General features: G+C 33.4%; 3 protein-coding genes across 6 annotated transcripts; 1 reads left to right on the top strand and 2 right to left on the bottom strand.

Annotated features, from left to right (window-relative positions):
- Positions 1 to 6,757: 6,757 nt before the first annotated feature.
- Positions 6,758 to 8,127, bottom strand: LOC108975414 (stomatin-like protein 2, mitochondrial). Of its 3 annotated transcripts, none has more exons than XM_018943887.1 (2): positions 8,033 to 8,127; positions 6,758 to 7,979 (listed from the first exon to the last, which is right to left on the bottom strand). In XM_018943887.1, the coding sequence occupies exon 2, from the start codon at positions 7,905 to 7,907 to the stop codon at positions 6,822 to 6,824; it is 1,086 nt and encodes a 361-aa protein (XP_018799432.1). In that variant the 5' UTR covers positions 7,908 to 7,979; positions 8,033 to 8,127; the 3' UTR covers positions 6,758 to 6,821. The 3 variants fall into 3 exon arrangements, with proteins under 3 accessions (XP_018799432.1, XP_018799433.1, XP_018799434.1); XM_018943888.1 differs by having other exon boundaries at positions 6,758 to 7,964; XM_018943889.1 differs by having other exon boundaries at positions 6,758 to 7,926.
- A 234-nt stretch (positions 8,128 to 8,361) lies between these two features.
- On the top strand, positions 8,362 to 10,003 carry LOC108975411 (mRNA export factor). Its single transcript, XM_018943884.1, has 4 exons — positions 8,362 to 9,055; positions 9,111 to 9,336; positions 9,397 to 9,719; positions 9,780 to 10,003. Exons 1-4 carry the CDS (start codon positions 8,624 to 8,626, stop codon positions 9,861 to 9,863), a joined length of 1,065 nt encoding a protein of 354 aa, XP_018799429.1. The 5' UTR covers positions 8,362 to 8,623; the 3' UTR covers positions 9,864 to 10,003.
- LOC108975412 (NADH dehydrogenase [ubiquinone] 1 beta subcomplex subunit 3) lies at positions 9,988 to 10,855 on the bottom strand. 2 transcript variants are annotated; one of them, XM_018943885.1, is made up of 3 exons: positions 10,780 to 10,855; positions 10,383 to 10,525; positions 9,988 to 10,325 (listed from the first exon to the last, which is right to left on the bottom strand). In XM_018943885.1, exons 2-3 carry the CDS (start codon positions 10,511 to 10,513, stop codon positions 10,130 to 10,132), a joined length of 327 nt encoding a protein of 108 aa, XP_018799430.1. In that variant the 5' UTR covers positions 10,514 to 10,525; positions 10,780 to 10,855; the 3' UTR covers positions 9,988 to 10,129. The 2 variants fall into 2 exon arrangements, with proteins under 2 accessions (XP_018799430.1, XP_018799431.1); XM_018943886.1 differs by having other exon boundaries at positions 10,713 to 10,800.
- Positions 10,856 to 13,368: the final 2,513 nt, after the last annotated feature.

Below are 13,368 nucleotides of genomic sequence, written 5' to 3'. Positions count from 1 at the left end.
GTTTAAATTTTTTTTGTGAAAACCGACAATGTTTTGTGGTTTTATAAATTTCACTAAACACCATATGAGCTTAAAGATATATGAATAGAAGTACCGCATCCCTTTGTATGTGTCATGCTTGGTATTAGCGCGTTTAGCAACAGTCAGTTAGAAACGGTGAGTGAAAATCGTGTATTAATGACTGGTAAGCACCATATTTAATCATTTTTCAATAGCACAAAACAATCGACTACGTAGGCAATGAAGAAGTTAAATGGCTATTCATAAAACGTACATTCCTCTGTTTGGTGATGATGTCATTGAGACATTCAGCGTGCAGACCTAAGCGATACTCATCACTTTCGGTTGACTTATTCTGACTTATTCAACTTCAGGGCAGAAAGCTATACTCTGTACGGAAACTAATGTTCGCATAAATTAAGTATAATAAAAACATTGTGAATGATTTATTATTGAAACAAATAATTGCCGTTAGAGTTGGGTGTGTGGCTTTTGATTGCAAATGTCTAAGTAACCATGTTCCAAAATATCTTTCGTTATTATAATTTTTAATTTTGACAAATTTTATATATTTAAAGTATTCCACACTAAAAAAATGTTTATAAAATTCGTCTGTCTTTCCAAGAGCCTTAGAACAAAATTTCATTTTGAAGGATCTTTTCACGAGAAATTACTTAAGGGGCACACCGACCCCAAAAAAGTTCAGTTTTTCTTATAAAGTCTATACTAGGGCTCTTGAAATTATTCGAATAATCTAAAAAAAAAAGGTTTGTTTCACTATCTCCAATAAAAACGAACGGTTAACCGAATAATAGAAATGAGCGAATTAATTAGTCGAATATCAAGAGTTCTAGTCTGTACCCCTAAAAATAAGGTATGAAATTTTTAAAGGAATAATTCAAATATTTTTTGAGTTAAGCCATTTTTCAAATATGCTGCAATTGTAACTCATAGACAAATCATCTGATGACTTCGATTTTTTCTGCTTACTTTTTATGTGTTTCGTATCATAGCTACAGCAAAATTTGAGGAAAAGGGGAAATGCCTAGCAAAGGGATGGCTCAGAGGGGTTGGATTGAACATAAACCTTTTGAAGGCGACCATCGTTCCATTTTCGAGAAGCAGCTCTCTGCCTGGCCTCAGAAACAAAACACTGTCTGGCAGAGAGATAGAGGTGACTACTATGGTCAAATATTTTGGTCTCACACTGGATTCCATTATGCGGTGGAAGCAGCATGTTGATCTGACCATGATCAAAGCTACGAAAGCACATATGGTGTACAATCAGCTAGCTGGGAGATGCTGGTCGTACACCATGATCTCATAAGGAGTAGTGGCTTGATCTCCGCAAGCTTCGCCGACTTGAGTAGGACTTCATCTATCGAAGCTGCAACGACTCACCTGCGCCTGCCTGTCGGGTATCGGGTGTCATGCGCACATGTCCGACTCCGGCACTTGAAGTCTTGCTGGAACTCACACTGYTYCACCTAGTAATSGGTCAAGTTRAGAAACACATACTTCAGCAAAAGGATTTGGCAGAGCTAATCTCTTCCCAAAGCTTGGCGAAATACCACTGGCTCTTCTCCCAATGAACATTACGAAAAGGCTTAACTTCACTAGGAAATTCAAAGCTATCCTCAGCAGTAAGGCTGAATAGAACGACTCCGCTCTCAAGTTACTGCTTTTAGACAGAACAATCATGTGGTACACCAACGGCTCGAAATCGTCGGAGGAAATTGGCGCAGCGGTCGCAGGATCATGCACAAAACTGTCCAACTTTTTCCACGCAGAAGTCTTTGGTATTCAGTGTGTAGAGTTAAGCCTCCAATGCAAACTTCGCAGTGAACGTATAACACTACATATACTGCGCGATGGTCAAGCGGCACTCAAAGCGGTCTCTGCGTACGCGATCAAATCGCTATTGGTGCAGGAGAACGACTCAACAGTCTATTAGATCGTAACCAAATGCACCGTATTTGAGTGCCAGGTCATAAAAGTATAGCCGGGAATGAACTGGTTGTTGAGCTTGCCCGCTCCACCGCATCCACCAACATAATAGAACCGAAACCTTTCCTTGCGGTTAGTCCCCACACCATAAAAGAGCTGCCCCGCAAGTATTCAGCAGTGGGCAGGGAGAAATATTGGCAATAAAYCCTAGACATGCACCATGCCAAGTTGCTAATGGTTGGTTACAACCTCAACCGATTTAATTATGTAATCAGAATCYAAAGGGAAAAACTCAGGCGACTTGTCGCCTTACACACTGACCATTGYAAGTTCAAGAAGCGCTTATGTAACACGGACCTAGCTTCTTKTGCAAATTGCYGATTCTGCGACTTGGAGTTTGAAACTCCAGAACACCTGCTAATGGACTGCACAGCWGTCTGTGTGTATGTATGTATAAAAKTRTGTTTTTTTTACTATAAAATCGCGTATACGGCAAATGTGCTACGGATCATTCTGACCAACTTTGCCAAGAGACTATAAGTCTAAAACTGGTTTCGAGCCAAAGATTTTTAATATGGAATGCCATTTCGTTTTTTTCGTCTTTTCGGCTCTCTGTACATCGGTCCGCTCTTCTGTACGCGCTGTCATTTAACATGTTTTGCAATTAATCATCGTCCCTTTTTACACTCGTTTTTGACACATTTAATTTTAAAATGACTAATTTATCTATACATTATACTATGTTCCGATATGCACCCATTCATTTATAGATGTATATGTATATATGCATATGGTTGTGCATATATCTACTGTTTACTTAATAATTTATATACATATGTATGTATGTATACGATTTTGTGCCTACTGGTATGTTCATTTCCTTCAAAACACATAAAGAATTCTCTGTAAGCAGTTAAAAACTATGAATTGCCACTGTGAAAACTCCCCCCATTTGACTTATTGTAACATACAATTTCTCTACAGAGCGAACAGCGGAAATCTTTGAAATGCCATTAATTTCTTATTGAAACTGTTGAGTTATTTTTAGCTGTTTAACAAGGGTTATTATCATGTTAATTGTTTCACATCTGAATGGGTCATACGCCTTTGAATAAAATTATTCAATTGTTCTCAAAACATCGCTAATATTTCCAAATTTATAGAGTTCASCAGATGATGCTTTTCAAAATTGCCTTTATTGTCGCTTGGCTATAYACAAGAAACTATATAAATTTGCTGATTATTGTAAAACTCCACTTAGCGCTTTCTGTTAGTCTAACAGTCTTGACCTGAAAGACTGAATTATTTTKCTTCTTTACTGGCGTAGAAATCKCTTTCGCAGTTATAGCCGAGTTAATAACAGCACGCCAGTCGTTTCTTCTTTTCGCAAGATGGCGCCAATTGGCGATTTCAAGCGAAGCCAAGTCGTTCTGCACCTGATCTTTCCAACGGAGTGGTCTCCTGCCTACTCCGGCGAGTACTGTGTCGAATACATCTGGAGTGCTTTCGTCCATCCGGACGACATGACCTAGCCTGCTTTAATGCGCTGAACTATGTCAATGTCGTCGTATATCTCGTACAGCTCATCGTTCCATCGACTGCGATATTCGCCGTTGCTGATGYGCCATGGACCATATCAGGACGGGGATGATGAGTGACTTATAGAGTTTGGTTTTTGTTCATAGAGAGAAGACTGTACTTCTTAATTGCCTACTCAGTCCAAAGTAGCACCTCTTGGCTAGATTTATTCTGCATTGGTTCCACGTTAGACGAAATTACCTACAACTTCGAAGTTGTGACTCAAACAGTGACGTGGGAGACTATTTGAGATTTTTATTAATAAACAAAATAGGCAAAAGTTTACAGCCTTACCATATGTGTTTTGTATTTTGTAGGCGTTATTTCTTGCCTTAGGTCATTGCTTTTTTGTTTTAGTTTATGTAGTTAATCACCTGTTATAATTCGGCGAAATTCGAACCAAAAGCAACAGATACATATGTATATAATTCCTGTAAAGTGATGTTATTTCCGGCCTTTGGTGCTTTTTTCGTCAAAGTTGTTGATACCAGTCGATAATATTGACTGCGTATACCTACTTTATGCGTCTTTCAAGATATGCCCTGCTTTTCATATTTATTTATTTCTTTTTTGTATGGGAAAAATTTACCGCATATTTGCAATTTATCAATTCGAAATTCTGTGAATTTTGCTGACATACCCCTCTGCTTTAGTTAGGACGTCTTAATCATAGCCAGTGATTTGCCGGCGCTTATTGCATTCTCGACCTACTTTCATAAAAAAATTACCCCGATTTAGGATGGTCACTTTACCTTTAACTTGAGCTACAACAATTAATTCAAAACGAAAAAAGTACCAAACGATTGTGAGGTCAACTAAGTGCTCGCATGTTAGTATTATTTCAATGGGGTCAATATTGCATCAGAAATTAAAGTAACTAAAATGCCTACAGAGCAGAGCTGAGCAGGGAAGAGTTAACTTATGAAATAAATTATTTTAAAATATAAATGATTTCTCTAGCAGCTCTTTCATCTAAACAATCTTAACATGAGCATGATCGAACAAATTCACTCGTAACACACAACAACAAAGCGTTTTCGCAAGACAAGACGGCTACATACCACAATTGTTACTATTTTAACTACACAGTGGGATGTTGTGGTCAAACGTTTACAACAAAATAACAACTACATAAAGTTAAGTAAATGTGTTTGTGTAATTTTACTGATCTTTTAAAATCAGTGATAACTACAATTTCATGAAAAAAGCTTTGTTACATGTTTTGTTTTGCACCGTTATGAAAAACGTTGTATCATTGAAAACCAACCAATTTGAGAGATCTGTGGTAGTTAGCTAAAGAGAATTGTAGAATTGAACTTTGCCATAATATCATATTATGCTGTAGAGTTATGTAGAGTTTTCAAACCAATATAATTTACAATTTATAGAATTTTACATATGACACAAGTGTTATTTTTATGTGAAAATATGAAATTTTGTTTACGTTCAATGTAAATATATGGACTATGGAAATATCATTAGTGGATACATGATTCAAAAATTTTGTGGCAAAAAACATTTTTCTTATTGAAAATTCAAAGATGCGATATGTTCATGCGGTCACACTTTGTTGGCAACTGAAGATACATACATACATTAATACATATTTTTTTGAGTTCTTCATTGGTAGAAAATTCATCTCTCATATGATTCTCTTTAATAGATTATTTTTTTTATAGAAATTTAAACTAGATCTTGAAATGAGTTATTGTACCATATCAAAATTTATTATCGGAATTCGTCCCACTGTGCCTCGACGAGGTCACGAAACTCGGTTGCCATTCAAAAATTTCGGGGATTTTCATTTTGCTGCCTTTATTTATTTTAGATACCAACACTTGTATGCATACATACGTACCTAAAAATGATTAGCGAAAGCGAATGCACGCATTCATACATACTTATGTATGTATATGCATACATGCATTATAAATTGTATATATGTACATTACTATATAAATATTGGCACATGTATAATAGTGCTAATTGGCCTTTGTGTAATTTAAATTTTTAGATAAATTTTTCTTTATTTTTAAACTTAATTATTTGTGTTTCTATTTTGATTGCAAATTCGCTAAGCGTAGCAATCGTGTGAAAATTACAAATGCATATACATACATGTATCTATGTGTGTATATGGCCTCTATATTTTTATGTAAAACCTTATATTTATTGGAAAAGTTTGATTATTTATTATTGATGGTAAATTGATAACGGATTTTGCCTGCCATGTATGTACATGGATACCTACATACATAACCATATGTGAAGCTAAATAACAGTATATTCAAATATGCTCACATACATACATACATATGTATGCGCAAAACGATAAGACTGCAAATTTAAAAATTTATTTTGGAGTTTAACATTATTGTCATGTAAATAAGTAGCATTATAAAAATTATTTAGTTTGGATTAGTAGTATTTCGACCTTCACTAGTTCATTGCACTACGAAAATGGTAAATAAATCAGATATTTTTCAACTTACTTAAAAGCATGAGACGTTAATTTCGTTTTAATTGCACAATTAAATAATTTCATATTTTTGTGCTTGAAATTGTGGTTATAAACAAGCAAATATACTTACGTATGTTCTAACAGCTAAAGGTAGTTTGAGAAACTTAAATAGCCAAACCAATTTCTTTAACATTTGTTGAGATTTCCATGTCAATATTTCTTGTCCGTCAGAGTTAAAGTAAAATAATTAACGCTTACACTTAAATTCGTACTAGAACCAGCTAATTTTCCTAAATCATTATCCTGCCTACATATACTTTGTGTCTCTATAAAGTTTGATTGCAGATTCCCCCGATTTTAGTGAAATTCTTTACTTTTCAAATAATTCTTAAAGGAAAAGTAACAGCAATAAACCAAACCATTTACGTTCTGTACGTTATTTTAACATAACGAACGAATGGTAAATGTAATGAACTCGATTTTTATTCAACACATTTAGCGAAGACATAAACCTAAACTACAGTTCCATTAAGAAAAAACTACCAATTAAAAAATATTATGCGAATGCATGAACAGTTGCCTTAAAAGCGCTTACACGTACACAATTAAACACATTTATTATCAGTTCCAGTTTACATTTTCAATACGAAGAATAAAACAAAATATTTTTTTTTAAAGAATTCAATAATCCAAACTTCATTTGTACTTAATTATATTCAAATAAATGTGAAGGTATTTATTTGAATGCAATCGAAGGAAAACAAATGCATGTAACAATATGACTTATAAATTGCAATTTTATTCCAATTCATAGTTCACTTTATCGTTTCGCAAATTATTCAATTTCCATTTTTTTATCCTGTTTACATTTACTCTCATCAATACTATTCTCCACAATACCATCTACAGTACGTAAACTCTTTACATTTCCAATGTTATTATTTGAAATCGTTTGATAAACACTTAAAGCTTGTGTGACGAGTGCTGTTACATCGCTGGGATTCGACGGCAGTATGAGTGTGTTATTTGTTTTCGCTAAATTTCTAAACGCATCAATATATTGCTCAGCTAAAGTGAGGGAGGCAGCATTTTTGCCATCTAAATCTTGTAATGCTTTAGCAACAGTCTGGAGTCCACGGGCACGTGCATCGGCAACAGCTAACATAGCAGCCGCTTCACCGCTGGCTTTGTTAATTTGCTCCTGTCTTTCAGCTTCGGAGGCAAGTATACGTGATTTTCTTTTACCTTCAGCAATATTGATTTCAGCCTCGCGACTACCTTCTGATTCCAAAATAGCAGCTCGTTTACGTCGTTCCGCTTCGACCTGCATTTGCATAGCTTCATGCACACGTGAAGGCAAACGAATATCACGAATTTCGTAACGTAAGCATGCAATACCCCAAGCCTCACTTGCTTTGTTAATCGAATCCACTATGCTTACATTGAGAGATTCACGCTCACGAAAGACCTTATCCAGTGACATCTTACCCAACTCGGAACGCATAGTGGTTTGAGCGAGTTGTGTTATCGCGAATTCTGGGTCTTCAACACCATATGAAGCGCGATAAGGATCAATGATTCGCAAGTACAAAACGCCATCTATGCTCAATGTCACATTGTCCGAAGTGATGGCACTCTGTTTGGGTACATCTATTGCTATTTCCTTCAGACTTTGAACATACTTAATTTTATCAATAAAGGGCACTAGTATATTAAGACCGGGTTCCATTATTCTATGAAAACGACCCATACGCTCGACGATCCACGCCTCCTGTTGCGGCACAAACATTATTATTGTATTCATAGGTGTCGATGCTTTGGTGCGGCTTTGCTGTATTAATTGACGTCCATTCCTGAGCAACAATGATTGATGGTGTTGTTGTGAAAGTCGTCCAGCGGTGGTTACAAAGGTACGCAACATTGTCAAGAACACACTTTGACTTGATTACGAATGTAGAATGCAAATATAGATATACAGCTAATAAGAAAATCACTGAAGAAATAATTGTTTATACAATAATATACATTTGAAACTATAAATAATACCTTGCTACCACAAATTATTAATGCTTATTATTTAATTTGAATAGGATTCGTGACAATATGCTGCATTTGCCAAAAGACACTTGCTTTCATGCCGATTTTCGAAATGTCATGAATAATGAAATGTCATAATACTTATGTAGGTATGTACAATGTCTATGTGTGCAAAGAAAAAATTAAACTTTTTTAGTACCTTAATTTACTAATTTATGTTGTGCTATGTAACAAGCTTTATTAAGGCAAGAAATATTGCGCATTATAAATTACAGATAATACTCTACTCATTCCATATTTTCATAATTATTAAAACAGTTTAAACTGATTCAATTAACAAGTCTGGTAATACTCTACTTTTGACAGCCGGCAACAAGCCACTGTGCGTGGTTTTTTTTTTATTGAATTTCGAAACATTGCGATTTTCTGCCAATTTTCTAATTATCGGTTAAATTTTTGTCTAATTAGGAATAGTAACAATAGAGTTAGACCTTGCTTAATAAAGATATCAAAACATACAGCACTTGGATTGAAGCAGTTGACGGCTGAAGGTATAAATCAATTTGTTGCCGCCAATTTGTTTTCAGTAAGAAACACGATATGTTCGGTCAACAAACTCTTGGTGCGACCACCGCCGCACCTTCAACAAATCGTATGAATGATTTCGAAGTGACAATGCCACCAGATGATTCCGTATCTGCATTGGAATTTAGTCCCAGCACGATACCACAAAATTTTCTCATAGCTGGTAGCTGGGATAGCAGTGTACGTTGTTGGGAGGTGGAGCAAACGGGTAAAACTGTTCCAAAGTCAATGAAAACAATGGGAGGACCAGTGTTAGATGTATGTTGGTCCGACGATGGCACAAAAGTTTTCATGGCATCCTGTGACAAACAAGTCAAAATGTGGGATTTAGCCTCTGACCAAGTAGTACAGGTGGCGGCACATGATGCGCCCGTAAAGACATGCCACTGGATAAAAGGTTCGAATTATAGTTGTTTAATGACTGGTTCGTGGGATAAAACTTTAAAGGTATTTCTTTTAAACATGTTTTTATTGGACATTCTTAACATTTATTTCGTTCCAGTTTTGGGATACTCGTACACCCAATCCACTAATGGCAATCAATTTGCCGGAACGCTGTTACTGTGCTGATGTAGATTATCCAATGGCTGTTGTTGGTACTGCTAATCGCGGTCTAATTGTTTATTCACTGGAAAACACACCGACTGAGTTTAAACGACAAGACAGCCCGCTGAAATATCAACATAGAACAATATCAATTTTTAGAGATAAGAAAAAGGCACCGACAGGTAAACATGTATGTTTAAAGTGCGCAACCTCATTTTCAACATTATTTATATTAATTTAAGGATATGCGCTTGGTAGTATTGAAGGTCGTGTTGCAATACAGTATGTAAATCCAGTAAATCCAAAAGATAACTTCACCTTCAAGTGCCATCGCACAACTGGTACTGCCGGTTATCAAGACATTTATGCTGTGAATGATATAGCCTTCCATCCGGTGCATGGTACTTTGGTCACTGTGGGTTCAGATGGTACTTTCAGCTTCTGGGATAAAGATGCGCGTACAAAACTTAAATCTTCAGAGACAATGGATCAATCGATTACAAAGTGTGCTTTCAATAACAATGGACAAATATTTGCTTATGCGGTTGGCTATGATTGGTCGAAGGTAATTACAAATTTTACTAAGCCGTAGGTTTCTTTATTCTATATCTCATTTGGTTTACAGGGCCATGAGTACTTCAATCCAGGCAAAAAACCACAAATCTTCCTCCGTTCTTGTTACGACGAACTCAAACCTCGTATTGCTTAAATTGTACACTTTATCATATAAATAGGATCACAACTAATTTCCCAATAGAACTGGTARTTAAATTTTGAAACCGATGCATTTCAATGAGTAGAAGACAGAAATCAAAATAAAACAAAACACAACCTTTAAATTATCCTAAACGCTGTATTTGRTACTTGACTAACATGCCACCCTTGTGCAACATCGGATAATGACAAACAAATTTGGTATTTGTTTGCTTTATTTAAAAGTAGTAATAAAGACAACTGTTCTATGCAAAGCAGTGTTTAATGATGGGCACCTTCAGAGTGTTCACCATCACCATGTCCATGGCCGTGATCATCTTTCGAACTAAAAGCATATTCGCAACCAATGTGCACGGCGGCAGCAATTGAGCCCCACAGTAGACCACGTAGGAAGAAAGCGCGTGCACGGCTAGCATGTGTGCCCATTTTGCTGGGCTCATAACGCCACACTTCATTTCTAAAATTAGAGAAGAGTGATATATTATTATTATTTGTATTCTTAGCGAATACTAACCGTAACCATGGATCCTTTAAACCTTGACGAGCTAGCGCTTCTTGCACTTCGCGTAACTTGGGAATATTTTCCACTTTGTAAATTGATGGATGTGGCACTTTGTAGGGTTCACCATGTCCGTGTCCGCCCATGATTTTTTATTGCTACAATGGGAGATATGCTATGTAAACTCTGTAGCTAATTTCTAAATGAAATTTTATTAAAATATCGCGGGTTCGCCCAGTATTAACAGCAAGGTTATATAATTTTACAAGCTATTTACTTTTGTTAATAACATGGAAACGCTTGCAAACTGTTCTATATTTGTATAATTGTCACTTCGTGGCATACCTCGTTGATACTTTAAATTGCAAACTCGCTTTTTAAAATAACTAAAAAGTCGGAAAGTGGTTCAAACCTTTTCTCCAATTGGTATTCGATGGTAGCAGCAAAACAGCACAAAATATTGTTTGTCAGATTTTGACAACTGAAAATCAGCTGTTGTTAGCGTTGCCATATTTATATGTATATTTATGAAAAATCGTGCTTCAGTTGTGTCAACAATGTTAATTTTTTTTTATATAATAAAATTAATATACCACAAATAAATTGTCAGTTTATATCAGAAAACATAATATTATACGTTCTCTGAATATAGTCGTAAATATACAAATATATTATTATTTAATAATAATGATATATTTTTAATATATATTTCGCTCTTTGGCTACTACTGATTTAGTAACACTGCATACATTTTTTGCGTTTTTGAGCAGAGTTTCCCTGTTGGAAATTACATTTGTTATATTTTATTGCATTTGAGCTCCCCTGAGTTAATTTTTCAAATAATTTGCAACATAAAATGTCAGTAGAGTTTTCAAAACGCCCGAATATGTAAGCAGATATTTTCTGTGATCATATATTGTTTCAAGAAATCCCATTTTCAAATAAAACAACATTATTTGTAATATATATGTTTATACCTTTATTTATTCAAGTAATTCTAGAATATTTTTTTTTTTTGAATTTTTATAATATATTTATTGCATTTGTAATTATAATCAATATTATTATAAGTTTCTAATATAGATATACAAGTTTATGTAGGTATGGTGTAGATGTATGGATGTGGAAAATTTGTTAAATATTTTGAAACTGAATCTTATTAATAAAGTAAAAATCAATTGAAAATAGTAAAGAAAAAGTTTTATTGGGTAATGGTTCGCATGATTTGTGTGTGTGAAATTTTTTTAACGTGTACAATCTTCCAATTAAAACCTATTAAATATAATTTATTTTAATTACTTCATATTTTGTATATTGTRTGGTTTCAAACAATGCCGTGCGTTATATTAATATTGTAATGCACAAATATCTATATAATAGAAATCCAATTTTGTTATCAGCATTTGTTGTAACAATATCCACAATTTTACAGTTATAAAATACGCACTTTATTATTCTCAAACATCAGTTCATGCATTACTTCACACTCATGAAAAAACATAACAAACAAAAACAAAACTATGTGATCCAGAATTGATATTTCGATACAAAGTTTTTAATTAAACGTAGCACGAAATTTGAAATTCGAAARACTAAATTAACATTTTTGTTTAGATTAGTTGAACAATATAAATTTGTAACTTGCGTAAAAAATGTTTGAACAAATTCCAAATTTTCCAATAGACCATTTGAATTTTTTTCCATTCACACAACGCCACTTGCCTATTACTAACCGCTAAATTTGTATTATAGTAAAAATATAGTAATTTTATATGATTATTAATGCAGCTTTTAACTTAAGTATTTTAACAACAGTAGTGTGTTAGCATTGTTAATGTGTATAATTATTATAAATTACATTATAAGAGTGTGGCATACTTTTTGTATTTTTTCATAAATTGTTTTGCAGATTTTTTTGTAATAATTTTTTGAATACTTTCTGTTCTATTTTTTTATATATTTTTTTTATTTATAGCGATTTATAATGAACTTAGTTTAATAATATATTTTTAATGTGTCATATAAATTTTAGATATTACTTTTATAAAGTTCTATTTTGTAAGGAAACTGTCAATTTAATTTTGTTTTATTTTATTATGAGTTTTTTTGGTAATATCAATGCTGTTGCTTTTACAAATTTTGGCTCAGAAAACTGTCTACGTATTCGTTCAAATAACATGTTTATTGGTTTATTTTTCTTTTTGAAATTTCTTTGTTTAATTTAACATATTTTTTATTTAAGTTGTACAAGTACTTTAAAAAATAATTTTTATTTTTACTTAAATTACTTCTTTGTTAACGCTTTTCTTATATTAATAAATATATTACTTTTAAACAATTATGCAATTACATTACTAGCTCTTAAAACCAAAATTTATAAATGCAACAGCATTATCTAATTTTTAATTTTTTGTATTAATTTAATTTGCTCACACTTTATTTCAAACAAAAATCACAATAAGGTTGCTTCATCGGCATTAGCTGTTGCCTGTACGCCTATATTTATACAACTAATCATGTTTTTTATTACTCTTATTTTTTTAATTTTTGGGGCTGTAAGCAAAAATACTGTGTTGCGCTTTGAATGCTTAATGGTAAACCTTATGAATTTGCTTTAAAATTATATCTTTGTTTTTAGTAAAATTCGTCATAMAATTAGCTGTAAAAAATAAATTACACTTGATATTGTTTATTAAGAAACAGCAAGTTAAAATCTTATAAAATAAAGTGCTTTTTTTAACTTGTTTGCTTTGTTTATATGCAGGGTACGTTAAAATATAWTCAGCATTTTTTAATTTTGTTTTGTTGTTATAATTAGGACTATGTAAAGGTGGTTTTATTTTGTTTATTTTTATGAATATTTCGTTAAATCTTCATTGACTTTATTTCTAAAGTTTAAGGGATGTTTGCGTCAAAAGAAAAACTATTAAAAAAAATCCTTTTATTACTTTTAAACATTTATAATTCATTTTTAAAAATAATTTTGTTCGGCTATAATAGC

The sequence above is a fragment of the Bactrocera latifrons genome, unplaced genomic scaffold (genome assembly GCF_001853355.1).
Source record: "Bactrocera latifrons isolate USDA-ARS-PBARC rearing strain unplaced genomic scaffold, ASM185335v1 scaffold_643, whole genome shotgun sequence".
NCBI lineage: Eukaryota > Metazoa > Arthropoda > Insecta > Diptera > Tephritidae > Bactrocera > Bactrocera latifrons.
Note: the sequence above shows the minus strand (reverse complement) of the source record. Positions and strands in the feature narration are given on the sequence as shown.